The 17,122-nt window shown below is 57.7% G+C and overlaps 1 protein-coding gene across 1 annotated transcript; it reads left to right on the forward strand.

Moving 5' to 3' along the window:
- Window positions 1-371: 371 nt before the first annotated feature.
- LOC116546274 (A disintegrin and metalloproteinase with thrombospondin motifs 7-like) lies at window positions 372-16,814 on the forward strand (the record flags this gene model as incomplete). The annotated part of the gene is given in 17 exon segments (XM_032272588.1): window positions 372-420; window positions 3,499-3,612; window positions 3,912-4,045; window positions 4,941-5,033; window positions 5,435-5,580; window positions 6,710-6,878; window positions 7,171-7,305; window positions 8,143-8,270; window positions 9,302-9,551; window positions 9,822-9,963; window positions 13,149-13,266; window positions 13,712-13,934; window positions 14,277-14,387; window positions 14,389-14,533; window positions 14,536-15,463; window positions 15,508-15,715; window positions 16,551-16,814. Coding segments are annotated over 17 exon segments (3,357 nt in total), but the record flags the coding sequence as incomplete, so codon positions are not given.
- Window positions 16,815-17,122: the final 308 nt, after the last annotated feature.

Consider the following 17,122-nt stretch of genomic DNA (forward strand, 5'->3'; position numbering starts at 1 on the left):
AATACAGATTTTTCACATGTTAAACTTCCTTTTTTTTTTTTTTTGAGACAGGCCATCGCTCTGTCACCCAGGCTAGAGTGCTGGAGTGCAGCTGCACAATCTTGGCTCCCACCTCAGCCTCCTGAGTAGCTGGAATTACAGGAGTGTGCCATCACACTCAGCTATTTTTTTTATAATAGGGATGAGGCCTCACTATGTAGTCCAGGTGGGTCTGAAATTCCTGGACTCAGGCAGTCCTCCCACCTTGGTATCTCGAAGTGCTGAGATTACAGACATGAGCCACCGTGCGCTGCCAGGGTTTCTTAAAGTATAGCATAACATATTTTTTAGCAGTTTTGAATTTCAATATATTTTCTCCTAAGAATATGAGTATGGAAAGACAAGCAGAAACCTCACGAAGGAAGGGGGAAGTGGTCACAGGTAACCCACAAAAGGGATCCTTCAATTGATTATTGAGAACGTTCCTGCAAAACATTCTCTTTTGGGATATTACGTTCTAGTGGAACCTTATTCTGTAAAACATATTCTGCGCATTTCTTCAGTAAATTTTTAAACACAGCATCATTGTGTCAGGCTCCTTACTGGCAGCAAACTCTATTTCTGGTCTCATGGACAGGCTACAAAATGAAGCGATCTTAAAGTTATGCAGATATCTGTAGCCCTGCAATGTGGAGAATCAGCTACAGAATCAACTTGTTTACCTTTTCTCTTTGAATACCATTGATCAACTGGAGAACTGAACAGGGACAACAGGAAGCTGAACGAGGAAAAGGCTGGCTCCTACATCCATGAGGAATTATTAAGGCATATAGACATGAAGAGAGGTTGTATATCATTTCTGGTTCCAAATACCTGAAAAAGTCATTAGATTTTTTAAATCTGTTTTCCTTCCCATTACTCTAGCTCTGCCTGTTGTCATTAGACTTGATCCAGGTAACACCGATGGGCAGACTAATGGAAAGGATAACAGATTTCATTTATTTTAAAGAATTTCTCTTCTATTCCAATTAAAACAAAAAGTCAGTATTACTTTGCAGTCTCTGTTTGAAGAATTGCATTGTGTGGGAGAAATTCCTCTGTCATCAGAATGTCCATACAGAGACTGAACTGATGCCTGCTGGGGAAATTGTCCAAAGAAAGAAGGTTGAGAAGATGGTGGGGGCATGGCAACTGGGGTGGGCGGTAACATTCGCCATCCCTTCCAATTCCAGGGTCACTGGACACTTGGATTCTATTTCTGTGCTTGGATTACTGTGACTGATGAGCTGCTGAAGGAGCCTTGCTTTGCTTTAAATGAGCAGTGATCCACTTCAAAGTAGAAGATGCATTAGTTCAAAGGGATATTGAATTTATCATCTATTACAGAAACCCTGATGAAATTGCTTCTGAAAGAGGTCCAAGACCCAGTTCCAACAGACTCAAAAGCCAAGCTAGGAGATCAAGGTTTATTTTCAAATCAGTCATATCGTGGGAGATGCTTGGGCCAAGGTGGAGGTTAAGATAGTGGCGTGCTTGTAAATGTTTAATATGGACTATGGGGTGGGGAAAGAGAAGATCTGTAGCATTTCCTAATTTCCCTTGTAGAAATATTCCCACCATGGCCAATTTCAGCTACCAATATAAGGTCACTGGATACGGAAGTCTGAAGAGATGTGCACAGTTGTCTCTTGAAAGACAGTGTGAGCCTGCTCCAATATGTCACTGGGCTAAGATAGCTGAAAACATTGTGTTGTCTTTGTAACTAATTACATATGTATTCATAAGAACATTATAAGCAAACCAGTGCAAAAATAGCAATAGCTATAAACAGGCAATTCACAGAAGAAGGCAGAACGTCCAATAAGCATGAAAATATACTCAGCAACGTGGTTGGCAAAATTAAGAATTGGACAGTACCAACTGTTCAGAAGGATGAATGGGGAGAATCGTATTCTCATTCACTGCTCTGGGGAAGATAGTTTAGTACACACACTTTGGGGAGCAACTTGGCAATATCCTTAAGGTTAAAGACATACCTACTCCACAACCCAGCAACTCCATTAGGAAGGAGGATACCCCAAAAGCTCTTGATATATACACCAGGAAACACAAACAAGAATGTTAATTGGAACACGGTTTTCAATAGTAAAATACTAGAAACAATCTAATGGTCTCAGTGGAAAGATGAATAATAGTGTTTTACTTGTATGGTAGAATACTATACGGAGGTTAAAATGAATGAACAAGATCTAAGTGAATCAACATAGATAGGTTTAACAGCCAATATTGTGTGAAAGAGCAATTTGCAAAGGTTAAATAATGATATGCTACTGTTTATGTAAATATCAATACAAAAACAAGAGCAGCATTGTTTGTGGGTACGTATGTATGTATCGAAAGTATAAAATATTCATGGAGGTGATAACAATGTCAGATATTATCTCTCAGGATGAAGGAAGAGAGAAAAAAGTAGAGAATAGTCTTAACTATATCGACAACCTTTTATTCGTGTAAAAGACAAAAGATATCTGAAGCCAATGATCCAAAATGTTAGTATCTGTTAAACCTACATGGTGGGTACATGCATGTCTGTAAGTGATTTTGTGTATTTTTTGTAGGCTTGAACTGTTTTATAGATTTTTCCCTTGCCTTTTTAAAAATAAACTTTTTAGTATAGAATAGTTTTGGATTTACAGAACTGTTGTAAACATAGTACAGAGAGTCTCAAAGAACCACGCTCAGTTCCCATATTATTAACATCTTATACTGCTATGCTACATTTGTCACAACTAATGAACCAATATTAAGGCATCATTATTATGATGATGAGTTTTGTTTGTTTGTTTTTGGAGACAGAGTCTCACTCTATTGCCCAGGCTGGGGTGCAGTGGTGCAATCTCAGCTCACTCTGCCTCCCTGGTTCAAGTGATTCTCCTCCCTCAGCCTCCCAAGTAGCTGGGACTACAGGCGTGCACCACCATGCCTAGGGTTTTACCATATTGGCCAGGCTGGTCTCGAACTCCTGCTGCTAAGCTGTAGTGGTGCCAGCCTAAGGTCCAGCAGGGGCAGCATGATGGACACTGGGCCCAGACACAATAGCCATGCCCGAGGGCCATGCAGAGTGAGGCAGGGGCAGAAGCGGGTGCCAGCTGGGCCTGGGCTGCCCTCCCCAGTGCCCCCACCTGCATGCCCCCTGCCTCGTGGTGTTGTGTCTAGGCAGGCAGCCTCTTCACCACACCGCAGCAGCAGGAGTGTCTGGTAGGTACAGATTCTGCCTGCACTCGTCTGCCCGGTTCCCTGCCACTGCTGCCAGGGAATGCGGCTGGAGGAAGGCGGGAGTAGATGGGGTGTGACAGAGGCTGAGGCCAGCCCTGCAGGGGGACAGGCACGGCTGCCTGGGCTCTCTCCCAGGGGAGGCCTGCTTTCCAGTCCTCGTCCTTCCATAGATGACCCGAGGTATCTGCCTGGGTTGGGCCATCAGAGGCTCTGTTGAGTCAACTGTGATGTGATGTTCTCCAGATCCTTGTCGGGACTGGCTCCAGGGTCTGGGCTCAGGGATGCAGGCTGCAGGGTTAGAGAGCAGGGCCACAAGAGGGCTTGGTGATCCAGGAGGCTTCGGAGGGAAGGACACTGGTGCTGCATCTGGAGGGGAGGCTGCAGCGGTAGGGCAAGAGGAGCAGGGTGGAGGCAGCAGCGTGTGCAGAGGCCGGGCACTGGGGCTGGGGTTGTTGAGCTGGAGTGCCCAGGAGGTGAAATGAGCGTGGGCGGGAGGGCCTCTGCTGCTGGCTGCAGGGTGGCTGAGCCAAGCGGGGAGATGGAGTTCTCCTACAGTGGTGGGGCTCTGTGCCACTCCCTCCTCCCCTCCCAGCCCAGCCAATGCCTCTCCGATGGGTCTCACAGGCTGCCCCACTCTCCTTGCTCCCGCAGGTGAGGCCTGTGCCTGGATGATTCTCCTGCCAAGGACATCATCAACTTCCCCTCAGTGCTGCCCGGCATCCTCTATGATGTGAGCCACCAGTGTCGCCTCCAGTACGGGGCCTACTCTGCCTTCTGTGACAACATGGATGTGAGTGGGCTGGGGTGGGTACCAGGATGTGGGGACCCGGCGGGAAGGCTCAGGGGGCAGCCCTCACCAGCCCATGGATGCCAGCCTGGCAGGAACCTTGCTTGACCTGGGCTGCACCCCTGAATGACACTGTGACATGTCAGAGGCCTGTGGGAGAGGCCAAGGATGGGCAGCCACAGACCTGGCTCTGAATTCTGGGTCAATCACGGATCCACTGTGACAAGTCCCTTAGCCTCCCTGGGGCTGGCTTTTAAGAGGGAAAAGGGCCAGGCGCGGTGGCTCACGCCTGTAATCCCAGCACTTTGGGAGGCTGAGGCAGGTGGATCACGAGGTCAAGAGATCAAGACCATCCTGGCCAACATGGTGAAACCTCATCTCTACTAAAAATACAAAAAATTAGCTGGACATGGTGGCACATGCCTGTAGTTCCAGCTACTTGGGAGGCTGAGACAGGAGAATGGCTTGAACCCAGGAGGCGGAGGTTGCAGTGAGCCGAGAATGCGCCATTGCATTCCAGCCTGGGCAACAAGAGCGAAACTCCATCTCAAAAAAAAGAAAAAGAGGGAAAAGGAACCTGTGTAGGGAGGGTCTGTTTATCCTGGAGAAGACTGCCTGGAGTGATCTTCTAACGGAGTGTTTCTAGAGGCGGGGCTGGGCCGGAAGAGGGGTGGACAGCTGGGGAGTGGTGTGAGCAGAGCAGCCCTGGGCCCCCCACACCACCACAGGGTCTGGAGAGGAAGGTGGGAGCAGACACAGAAGGGACCTCTGGGGGTCTGTGGACCCCCGCCATGTGGAAGGGTGTCCAGGGGGCCCTTGGGGACAGGGTGGGGGCAGGGTGGCTGGTGGCATGGGGGTAGGGTGGGGTAAGGGTGTGGCTTGTGCCTCCTCCTTGCAGAATGTCTGCCACACACTTTGGTGCTATGTCGGGACCACCTGTCACTCCAAGCTGGATTCGGCTGTGGACGGCACCTGGTGTGGGGAGAACAAGGTGGGAGGTGCTCAGTCCCAGCGGTGGGAGGGAAAGGCCAGACCTCCTGCTGTGACCGGGCATCAGCCCCAGCTCACAGTCTTGCTGTACTCCTAGCAGACCCCCACTCTCTGCAGCCCAAGCCCATATCTGCAAAATGGAGGCATTGGGAGCAGAGCTTGATTCCATGATTCCCCAGGTGTCTTCAGCTGAGTCGGCATGTGGGCTGTTTCACACCCTGCTCAGCTCCGCCCTGTGGCCTGGGCCACACGTGATGGTGATGATTGGAAGGGGCCTCTCTCACCTTCCATCCTTCCTCTCTGTGCTTTCCGTGGCCTTCTCACCCACCTTGTTCTCACTAGGGTGAGGATGACTGATAGGCTTGGGGGTGGGGGTGGCTCTACCTCCATCTGTCTTGGTAGTGGTGTCTCAATGGGGAGTGGGTACCCATGGGCTTCCGGCCTGAGGCCCTGGACGGTGGCTGGTCCGGCTGGAGTGCCTGGTCCATCTGTTCGTGGAGCTGTGGCGTGGCCGTGCAGAGCGCTGAGTGGCAGTGCACGCAGCCTGCGTTGAGTGTGGGGCCCAGGGTGCCCTGGGCGAAGGGACGGAGGGACCCAAGCAGTCAGCCGATTGCAGGGGCTTGGCTCTGTCCCAGCCTCTGGCTCTTAGAAGTGTCCTCATAACGATCAGTCCGAGTGTCCAGGCCACCTTGAGTCACTTTCAAGGAGGGTTCTGGGGCTGACAGGTCCCCACTGCTGACCCCTTTGCAGAGAGGGAGACACTGAGGCCCAGAGACTAGAGAGACTCATCAGAGGCCATACAGCAAAGCAGCCGCCGGCTGGAGGGAGGACGGAGAGGGCAGTGGGGAAGACCGTGGGCCCTGGACCTTATATGGCTCAGGGTTTGATTCCCCTCTTCACCCCTTCTCTGGGCCTCTGTTTCCCCCTTTAAACAGGGGGGTGTGAGGATGTGGTGAGTCGCAGAGTCCAGCAGTACCGTAGACCGAGGCACTGCCCAGCTGATTCCCTCTTCATGAGGCTGCCCAGGGAAGGCATGGGGTTCACGGCTAGCCCCACCCAGGGCCCTGTGCTTGGCTAAGACTGGCCTGTGGCCCTCCCTGCCTCCAGACCTCCAGGTCTGAGCAGGGTTGGGTCCAGCTACCCTGGCCTAGATGGGGCGGGTTTCAGAAGCTGTGACTTGGCAGACCTCTCAGCTGGCCGGGGCCCTGGGGGCTTTTTTTTACACCCGGGCTGGGGTAACTGCCACCAGGAGGGAGGCTGAGGACTCAAGGGCTTGTTAGAATGCTGGTGTCATGGGCTGGGGACTCAGAGCAGTCCCTCCAGTCAGTGCCAGTCATGCCTGCAGCTTGTCAAAGCTTCTCAACAGCCCTCTGCAGAGTCAGCCCCAACCCCATTTTACAGATGAGGAAACTGAGGCCCAGGGGTTGGCCAGAGACTTGCCCACAGTCACACAGCAGGTTGGAGACAGAGCTCAGGCTTCCTGCTGCCACTTCCCCGCAGGTCCTTACAAACAGGGAGGGTGTGTCTGGGCCAGAGTAGGGGCAGACCAAGGGAGGAGACATTGTGTGCAGAGCTGGGTGGCAGGGATCTCGGGGTGCGGGTACAGGAGGAGGCCGCTCGCTCCGGGCTGTGGCCACACAGTAGCACTCACCGGGCCCTCCCTGAGTCTCCCCACAGGCCCAAATACAAGGGCAAGTACTGCGTGCGTGAGCGGAAGCGTTTCCGCCTCTGCAACCTACAAGCCTGCCCCTCTGGCCGCCCTTCCTCCTGCCACATCCAGTGCAGCCACTTTGACATTATGCTCTACAAGGGCCAGCTGCACACATGGGTGCCTGTGGTCAATGACAGTGAGTGCTGCCTCCCACGGGTACACTGAGGCTCAGAGGGCTGGGGCTTTTTGTGCCCAAGGCTACCCTGTGATGCAGCAGGAGTCTCAGTCTCCACCCCAAGCCTGGGCCACGCCGCTGTGCACTGGGGCTGCTGCTCCTCCCAGCTCCCCAGTCTGAAGCCTTGCAGATAGCTACCAGCCCTGCCGGAGCCTCCAGCCTGCCATGGATGTGTGTCACGGAGGGGTCTTCCTGGTGGCCTCCGTAACTTCTGCCCGGGCTGTCGCTGATGGCTCTTCTACTTGGCCCCCGGTGAACCCCTGTGAGCTGCACTGCCGGCTCTCAAATGAGTATTTTGCCAAGAAGCTGCAGGACGCCGTGGTTGATGGCACCCCCTGCTACCGGGGCAGGGTCAGCTGGGACCTCTGCATCAATGGCATCTGCAAGGTGTGCCTGGTCTGGAAGAGGCTCTCCCAGCACTGCCCGCCCCTAGCCCCACTGGCAGGCCCCAGGTTCTCCCCTGGGTCCCTCCTGGTCCTCTGGCCACCCTCCCCCCATGCTCTGCCATTGGGCTTCCCAGACCCCACCCTCTATACCACTAAGGCAAAGCCCATACCAGGCCTCCTGGTACTGGAGACCCCTGCCAGTCAGGGTTTACCACCCTGCATCTCCTTGGATGCTGTGCCAGCACCACCCCAGCAGGGACACTGGAACCCAGGCAGGGGCTTGATCTCTTGCCAGCTGGCTGACCCCAGGCAGTGGTTTCCTTCCTGATAGAAGGGGTCAAATGATGTGGCACAGGTGACATGAAGGGCTCTAGCCCCGAAGGCGTCTCGTCTTTGCCCATCTCGCTAGCCACCTACCTGCCCCTGCTTCTAGCCCTCTAAGCCACTGGGGTGTCTGGGCCTGGGCTCAGAGGGGGACCAGCAGGGAGGGGTCCACCCCCAGCACCTCTGATGTTCGGATTCCCTGCACGCACTGGTCAGAAGCCCATGGTGAATCAGGTCCCTGCCTGTCCGCAGCCTTTGCAGAACTCACTTCTCTTGTCCCATGTGATGCTCGAGACATACCTTTAAGGGAGGGGCGGGTCTCCCCCTCTCACATCTGAGGACACTGAGGCTCAGGGAGGTAGAGAAGTTCAGCTGGGTCAGAGGCACAGCTGGGGTGGGGCAGGGCCAGAGAGAGGCCTCCTGACCCCCACTCCAGCTGTCTCCTCCTGACCCTGGCTGGCCACAGAGGGCTGACTGCCAGCACCAGGGGCCTCCCCTCTCTTGTGTGTTGCAGAATGTGGGCTGTGACTTGGAGATTGACTCCGGTGCCATGGAGGACTGTTGTGGCATGTGCCACGGCAATGGCTCCACCTGCCACACCGTGAGCGAGACCTTTGAGGAGGCCGAGGGCCTGCATATGGGGTGGGACCACTGTGGGGGATGGGTGTGCTCTTTACCTGGTGGCCACTTCCCCATCTGCCCTGGGACCCCCCATTGGCCTCGTGGTCCCCAGCCAGCCATAGATGGCTAAGCAGGGAAGACTTGTTGGGGTGGAATTCTTGTAGGAGTCAGGTACCCCTAACCCAAGCACAGAGACCTGTCCCCGTGGGGAGTCCTCTTGTCCCAGAGACCCCAGGCAGGTCCAGCTCAGCTTGTGTGCAGCCCCTGGGCCACTAGGAGGATGATGGTCTCCTCCCGAAGCTTCTGAGACCCTCAGCTCCACGCCTTCACCTTGGGTCTGCTTTGCACACGTTCGAGTGCTGACTGTGCTAGGTGATGGGGACATGCAGGTGAATCGTTCAGCCCCACAGGGGACAGAACCTTCTGTGTGGCCAGTGCAGTGCAGGGAGGCCCAGAGGACTTTGGGAGCACCGAGGAAGACGCTCCTGGCCTGGGGAAGTTAGGGAAGGTTTCCCGTGGGAGGAAAACCCTGTTGTCCTCAGATCCCAGCAGGATGCTCATTCATGTTACTATCCCTGCCTGCCTCGCTTTCCTCATCTGTGAAATGGGAACAACAATAGTACCTACATCCTAGGGTTGTTATTCATTTTACACGTGAGCAGTGCCTGGCGCGTGATGGGTGTTACAGAAGCTGGTGAATAAATGCAGCCATGTGGGCTGAGGAGGGTGACCCGGGAGAAAGGCCTGAGGACGCTGGCATTTTAGAAAGAGAATGCCAGCTGGCCCTGAGTGTTGGGTGGACCCAGCCTTGTGATGAGACCAGTTTAGGTCCCCAAGAGAGGGATGACAGGGCATGGATGTGGGGTCGGGATTTGGGGCGCTTCTGTGAGGTTTTGGTGACCTATGACATATCTGAGCAATTGGGGGAGCTCAGACTTTTAAGGTAACAGTGGAATCTTTGGCATCAGCAGGTGGGGTGCAAGTGGGGGGAGAGGTGAGGGCAGCGGGTGGGGATAGGCAACCCTGTCACCCCGAGCACAACATATACACAGCCCGTGGCCGGCAGGGTATGTGGACGTGAGGCTGATCCCAGCTGGCGCACGTGAGATCTCCATACAGGAGGCTGCTAACTTCCTGGCACTGCAGAGCGAGGACCCAAAGAAGTACTTCCTCAATGGCGGCTGGATCATCCAGGGGGACGGGGACTACCAGGTGGCAGGGACCACCTTAACATACGCACGCAGGGGCAACTGGGAGAATCTCACGTCCCTGGGTCCCACCAATGAGCCTGTCTAGATTCAGGTGTGTACTTCCCGAGGCCAAGGAGGGGGGAGCAGAGGCGGAGACCCCAGGCCCATGGCAGGGTCTCATCCTGGAGGAGTGAGCCCTGGGGCAGTCACAGAGCCTGGCTTTCAGCCAGGCCCTCCTGCTGTAACCTCTGCCTCAGTTCCCCCATCTTTTAAAATGGCCCCATGATGTAGCTGCAGTTCAGAGGTGGCTGGGGTCAGCTCCTCCAGACCTGGGTGGATGGAGAGGATGCCTCGTGCTCATGGGGCCCGCCTGCCTGCCCAGCTGCTGTTCCAGGAGAGCAACCCCGGGGTGCGCTATGAGTACACCGTCCACAGGGAGGCAGATGGCCATGGCGAGGTCCCACCGCCCGAGTTCTCCTGGCACTACGGACCCTGGACCAAGTGCACTGTTACCTGTGGCACAGGTGAGAAGAGGGGCAGGCACAGCCCTGCCAGCAGGGGCTTTGGCTCTGGACAGGGACGCTGGCTTCAGCCTCCAGCTCACTGCTGGGCCACCACGGGTCTGGAGACTTGCTTCTCTGAGCCTCGGTTCCCCATCTGTGAAAGGAGGCTGGCAGTTGCCCCATGTCCCATGCCTACTGGTAGGTAAATGGATGAGGCAGGTGGGGGCAGCTTGCGGTGAGTGCTCAGCATGCCCCAGCTCTTGGCGTTCTCTGTCCAGGGGGCACAGGTCCCTCTCAATTTTGTCCTGGCTCAGCTCCGGCAGGCCTCGTGCCTGCATTTCTACTGTGTCCTGGAGACGACCCCCCAACCCCCACAGAGCCTTAGCAGTGGGCTTGTAGGGGCACTGCTCCCCTTCTCCAGGCCCTCCAGTGGTCCAGAGCCTGGGGCTCCCTGGTGGCCACCCCATGAGGGACTTCCCAGACAGGAGGGGGAACAGTGGAAGGTGGCAGTGAAGGGGGCAGTGAGGAGAGGGAGGCCAGGGCACAGCCAGGTTTCCCCCCCCACTCTGAGGCCAGCCCAGTGGCCCCTCACCACGCCGACTTGCTTACTTCTTTAAACAATATGAAAAGTATGACGGTTTCATTAACTCCAACTCTTCCTCCCCATATTTCCCTTCGTGCCCTCCATACCCCTCAGTTTCCCCCAACCCCTCAGTCTTCCTCCTCGCCCCTTGGTCTTCCCCCCATGCCCCTCAATCCCCCCCCCCCCCCCCCCCCCCGGGTCTCCCCTTCTGCCCCTCGGTCTCCCCCTGCCTCTTGGTCTCCCCTCATCCCTCAGTCTCCCCCGAGTTGTGCCTCTCAATCCCCCCTGCTCCTTGGTCTCCCCCTGCCCCTCAGTCTCCCCCCCATATCCCCCCACTCCTCGGTCTCCCTGCGGTCATGCCTCTCAGTCCCCCTGCCCCTTGGTCTTCCCCCACCACTGCCCCTGGGTCTTCCCAGCCCCTTGGTCTCCCTGCTCACCCTTTGGTCTCCCCCCATCCCTCAGTCTCCCCCTGCTCCTTGGTCTCCCCTCACCCCTCAGTCTCCCCCCAGTCATGCCTCTCAGTCTCCCTCCTCCCTGTCTCCCCACACCCCTCGGTTTCCTCCCTCCCCATCTCCCCCCACCCCTCAGTCTCCCCCCTCCCAGCCTCCCCACACTCCTCGGTCTCCCCCCAGTTGTGCCTCTCAGTCCCCCCGCCCCTCGGTCTCCTCCCTCGCCCCAGGTCTCCCCAGGCCCTCGGTCTTCCTGCTCACCCCCAGTCTCCTCCCCCCACCTCCGACTCCCACTCTCTTAGTCCTCCCCTTTCCCCTCAGTCTTTCCATCATTGACACCCAGTGTCCTCAGAGTCTCAGAAGTGGGAATCTGAGATAGAGACACTTGAGCATTTCTTAAAATGCTATTTAAAAATTATTATTACTATTTGGAGGAAAGAGGTCAGGGAAGGAGAAGGAGTGGGGAAGAGGGAAAGGAGAAGTGAGAGAGGGGGCGGGCACGCAGGGGAAGAGAGGGAGCCTCAAAATGCTGTTATGATGACAACGTGAGAACTGGAGAACTGGGTAGATGCCTTCCAAAGCCAGGAAACCGTTTTATCTAATACAGCTATCTTTATTTTATTTATTTTGAGACGAGTCTTGCTCTGTCACCCAGGCTGGAGCGCAGTGGTGCGATCTTGGCTCACAGCAGCCTCCGCCTCCCAGGTCCCACTGATTCTCCTGCCTCAGCCTCCCGAGTAGTTGGGATTTATAGGCATGCACCATCATGCCTGGCTAATTTTTTATTATTGGTAGAGGTGGGGTTTCACCATGTTGGCCAGACTGGTCTTGAACTCCTGACCTCAGGTGATTCAACTGACTCAGCCTCCCAGAGCACTGGGATTGATTGCAGGCATGAGCCACCACACCTGGCATAATTCAGGTGTCTTTAAATAGACAAACCTGAGAAACCAACAAATACATGTGCAGCACAAGACATTTGGGGGATTGTCTTTCAGCAAATCGGCTGCCTCGAAGGTGGACCGTGTAGGAGTGTATGCAAAGGCAAGTGCCCCGCAGTGGCCGGGACAGACAGGCAGGAAGTCCCAGGTGCACAGTCCAAGCTGGCGGGACCTGGAGCTGACTGTCCCTCAGCTGCAGCGTCCTTACCGTGGCAGCCCTCCCCTCCTGCTTGTCACAGATTGCCTCCTCCTGTCCAGGCCTCTTGCCATGTTCTGGGCAGAAAGAAGGAGGGAAAAGGGCTGACTCCCAGTGAGGGACTCATGCCTGTTTCTCCCCAGCCAGGACTGTGTCCCAGAAACCCTAGTTTCGAGTGGGTGCCCTGGGGGTGTTTTCAGCAGGTCCCATTGCTGTAGTTGGGACCTTGAGCAATATCAGAATCTGTTGGTGAGGAAAGGGGGACGGGCATGGGACTGACAGCTCAGGGGAGGGACAGTTTACTCTTGAGACCCCAGGGGAGCAGAGAAAGCAGAGCCACCAGCAGAGAGGGTCCTGAGGCTGGGCCTTAGCAGGCAGTATGGAAGTGAGTTTAAGTGAGGAGCGTGGCTGTGGAAAAGCCCAGGGTGGGCAGTGGCAGAAGGTATGAAGGACAGGAGCAATGCCAAGGCTGGTGTGGGGGCGGGGAGCGGGGCCTGCCCCTTGATGCATTTCTTCTCCAGATGTTCTCTGAGCCATTGGGAAGGGCGTGGACAGTGGGGCAGCCTTGACGTCATGGCTGGGTTTGCATGCTAGCAGCAGGTGGCACGGATCGGATCGAGCTCTTAGGATGTGCTGGGCACAGGCTGAGCCCGCATACGCAAGGCCACAAGCAGTCCTCCCTCCGGGGCTTGTAGGCAGGCAGGATTGTCACTCCAACTTCACAGAGGAGGCCGCTGAGGTTCACAGTGGCCAAATGAGCTGTCCAGGCATCTCAGCTAGGAAGCAGAGGGTCTGGGGACCCAACCCACTAAACCTCCATACTGTGCCACCTCTCCAGGGACAGTCAGAGGGAGGCTACGTAGGAGAGGGCGGGTGAGAGCAGGACAGCAAGGAGGAGGCAGACGTGGAGGCCTGCCTTCATCCTGACACAGGCGGTGAGGTGCTGTTCTGGGAGGGTTCTGGCAGAAATGGTGTCTTTGGGTCTTGGGCGGTGGGCACCTGGGTGTCAGGCCCAGGCTGAGCCCCACGGCCCCTAGGTGTGCAGAGGCAGAGTGTGTACTGCTCGGAGTGGCAGGCAGGGCCTGTGGACGAGGGGCACTGTGACCGCCTGGGCCAGCCCGATGACCGCCAGAGGAAGTGCAGTGAGCAGCCCTGCCCTGCCAGAGCTGCCCCCACACCCCTGCCAACCCACCACCCCCAGGTGGCCTGGGTCTGCCACAGGCCCCTACTTCTGGGCTCCAGAGTTCCCAGGGAGGAGCACAGGCAGCCAGGTTTTCACGGGTCTTCCCAGGGCTGAAGCCCCAGCTCCCGGTCACCCCTTACTCCAGCCTGGGCCAGCCTGGACACCTGTGGTGCTCATTTTTAGGTCCCTGGATACAGAAATAGGCCTCAGGTCATGCTCACTTCCCCTGAGGGGAGGGTGGCAGGAGGGGAGGGGCTGGGCCATGTCACCAGACTTAGGGTGTAGGACACCTACCTGGGCTTGGAGCTCTGGAGAACCAGCCACTGGACTTGGTCCCAGCTCTGGGACCAACCCCAAGGGCCTGGGAGCCTGGCCTGGCCCTCCCTGCTGGTGAGCCTGCTGATGCCACCCATGTGCCCCTGCCAGGTGGTGGGCAGGTGAGTGGCAGCTGTGCTGCAGCCTCTGCGGGCCTGGGGGTCTCTCACGCCGGGTCATGCTCTGCATCCGCAGCATGGGGCTGGATGAGCAGAGCGCCCTGGAGCCGCCGGCCTGTGAACACCTTCCCCGGCCCCCGTCTGAAACCCCCTGCAACTGCCACGTGCCCTGTCCGGCCACCTGGGCTATGGGGAACTGGTCTCAGGTGAGTGCAGGATGGGAGGGGCCGCCTCCAGTGCCACCCTTGGTCTCAGGCTACAGGGAGGCAGACAGCCTTCCTCCAGCCCTTACTGCCTGATACCGTGGGTGGGAGGGAGTCTGGGGCATTCCAGGGTCCAGCCTGACTCCAAAGCCTCTGGGATCAGGAAGCCCCTGCGAAGCCATGGCCACAGCCATGACCTTGAGCTGGGTAGGGCCAGAGAGGGCTGGCTGGGGTCCCTGCCACTCTGACACCAGGCAGTGGACAGTGCCTTGTCCCTGCCTTGCCCCAGCGTCCCCTGTCAGCCCTCCTCCCAGCCTGAGCCCCTCACCCTGGCTTCCCCCACAGTGCTCAGTGACATGCGGGGAGGGCACTCAGCACCGAAGTGTCCTCTGACCCAGTGACACTGGTGTCCCCTGTGACGAGGCCCAGCAGCCAGCCCGCCATGTCACCTGCTCTCTTGCCACCCTGTCTGCAGCCCCTGGACACACTGGTCCCTGAAGGCTCAGGCAGCGGCTCCTCCAGCCACGAGCTCTTCAAATAGGCTGACTTCATCCCGCGCTGCCTGGCCCCATGCTCTTCAGCCTCCTCAGCACCCACGCCAGCATCATGGGCAACGCCATCGACGAGGAGGCCCTTGAGCTGGACCCGCCTGGGTCCGTATTTGTGGACGACTTCTACGACTACAATTTTATCAACTTCCATGAGGACCTGTCCTATGGGCCACCCTTCGAGGAGCCTGATCTAGACCTGGTGGGGACAGGGGATGGGACACCCACACCACGCGGCCATCCTGCTGCATCCTCCACAGATAGACCCGTGTCTGCTACAGAGCCTCCTGAAGCCATGGAGGAAGGGCCACCGGGGCCTTGGTCCCCTAGCTCTTGGCCCAGCCAGGCCGGCCGCTCCCCACCCCCACCCTCAGAGCTGACCCCTGGGAACTCTTTGGTCAATTTCCTGCCTGAGGAAGACACCCTCACAGGGGGCCCAGACCTTGGGCTCCCCAGCCTGCCCTGGCCCAGGGTTTCCCCTGATGGCATGCAGATGCCTGCCACCCCTGGGAGCCAAAATGACTTGGTTGGCAAGGACAGACAGCGCCAACTGCCCCCTCCATGGCGGGACAGGACCAATGACGTTTCCAAGGACGATGAGGAACCCGGGGGCTGCGGAACCACCCACCTGCCCCTGAGACCCAGCCCCACACTGCCCCCTTCGTCCTCTGTCAGCAGCACCCACTCCTCTCCTGGTCCTGATGTAGTGGAGCTGTGGACAGGAGGGACTGTAGCCTGGAAGCCAGCTCTGGAGGGTGGCCTGGGGCCTGGGGACAGTGGGCTGAGGCCCACTGTGGAGGTAGCTCCTCCCCTTTCTCCCATAGCCCCTCTGCCACAGACGGAAGGCAGGGACAGCCCCCTGCAGCTGGGGACTCCCAACTCCCCAACCCCAGGACCAGGTTCCTGGGACCTGCGGACTGTGGCAGTGTGGGGCACCTTCCTCCCCATGACCCTGACTGGCCTCGGGCACACACCTGAGCCTGAGCCTGCCCGGAGCCCGGGATCCGAGGGCCAGCCTGAGTCCCGAGCCCGGGACCCGAGGGCCAGCCTGAGTCCCTCAGCCCTGAGGTGCCCCTGAGCTCTGGGCTGCTGTCCACACCAGCTTGGGACAGCCCTGCAAACAGCCGCAGAGCCCCTGAGACCCAGCCCCCGGCCCCCAGCCTGGCTGAGTCGGGGCCCCCTGTAGACCCACTGGCTGCCAGGAATGACAGCTGGCAAGCTAGAAACTGGAGCGAGGCAAGTGGTGTGGGCCAGGCTGGCGGGGGAGTTTGCCCAGGACCTTGGTGATTGTTGCCTCATCTGAAAGTGAGCAGAGTGGGACACAGGCGCTGTCTGTCCCGCCTCCCTCAGGGCAGGGGTTCCGAGGATTAGGCAGATGAGGGGACCACAGGCCATTCCTGGGCAGCACAGGGGGCCTCGGGGAAACCAGGGCAGGCACACTGGCAGCACACCCCAGGACAGAGTTCACTCAGACAGCTGTGCAGTGGGGAGGGTCCCCTCATGGCCCGCAGGCCCATTCCTGCCCAGAAAGCAGCAAGCTTCCCTGAGGCTCAGCCTGGTTCCTCCACGCTGGGCTCAGCCCACTGCCACCTGGCTCTGCCCTCAATGGCTCCACCCTCCTTTGGCAGTGACCTGCAGGGGTCTGAGCTGCATGAAAGAAGCTGGCCAGTGCCCTCTCCCTGGGTCCCTAGGTGGTCACTGCAGGAGAAGCCAGCTTCTGTTCAGGTCCCTAATTTGGGTGTGGGAAGGGGCAGACTGGTCAGGATAGCTGGTCAGGGGTGCCCGCAGGGTCCCCTTCCCCCGCCTCTGCACTAGTGACACTGCAACACAGGCCCTTTGTCCTTTGTGGTCAGGGTCAGTTGGTTGCTGGGGGGTGGGGGTTGACTTTTTATTCTCACGGTCTTTCTGGGTGGTGGGTGGAGGAGTCTATTTTGCAAATAAGAAAACTGAGGCCCAGAAGAGGGGCCTGTCTTGCTGAGGTCTCGCTAGCCTAGGTGGGTAGGTAGTTCCTGTCTGTGGGGGCCTGGCGGGGATGGGGTCTGCCTGGCTTTCACGGGTCCGTGCCCCACAGTGCTCCACCACCTGCGGCCTGGGTGCCATCTGGAGGCCAGTGCGCTGTAGCTCTGGCTGGGATGAGGACTGCACCCCTGCTGGCTGACCCCAGCCTACCCGCCACTGCCACATGCGGCCCTGTGCCACCTGGCACTCGGGCAACTGCAGTAAGGTGTGTGAGGGTGGAGCCAGGGCAGGGAGCCCCAGGGCACGGGGCAGAGCCCTGGGTCCCCATGGCCTGTGTTCCAAGAGCAGCAGGGCGGGGGAGGGCTCCGGGCTGCACGTCTGGGCACCTGATGGCACTGGATCTGAATCTCCTGGGAGTCTTCGTTTTTGTCTGGCTTGGCCTGTCTCCTCCCCTCTGTATTTCTGACCCCATCTGGACTTGTCTTTCATCAACTTGCCTTTGTTCCTCCCTTTCTCCGTCTGTCCCCACCCATGGCAGCCCATGGCCAGGCACCTTTTGCCTGAGGCCTGCCAGCCTTGGCCTTCTGCTGGGGCTCTTCAGGGATTTGCCCCGGGCAGGAGCGTGGGCCTGATGCCTTCCCTGCCACACGCCTCACGGGGTTGCACGTGTGGGCCTGCATATGG

This window comes from Sapajus apella, unplaced genomic scaffold (genome assembly GCF_009761245.1).
Source record: "Sapajus apella isolate SASKATOON/1434 unplaced genomic scaffold, GSC_monkey_1.0 scaffold735, whole genome shotgun sequence".
Taxonomy (NCBI): domain Eukaryota; kingdom Metazoa; phylum Chordata; class Mammalia; order Primates; family Cebidae; genus Sapajus; species Sapajus apella.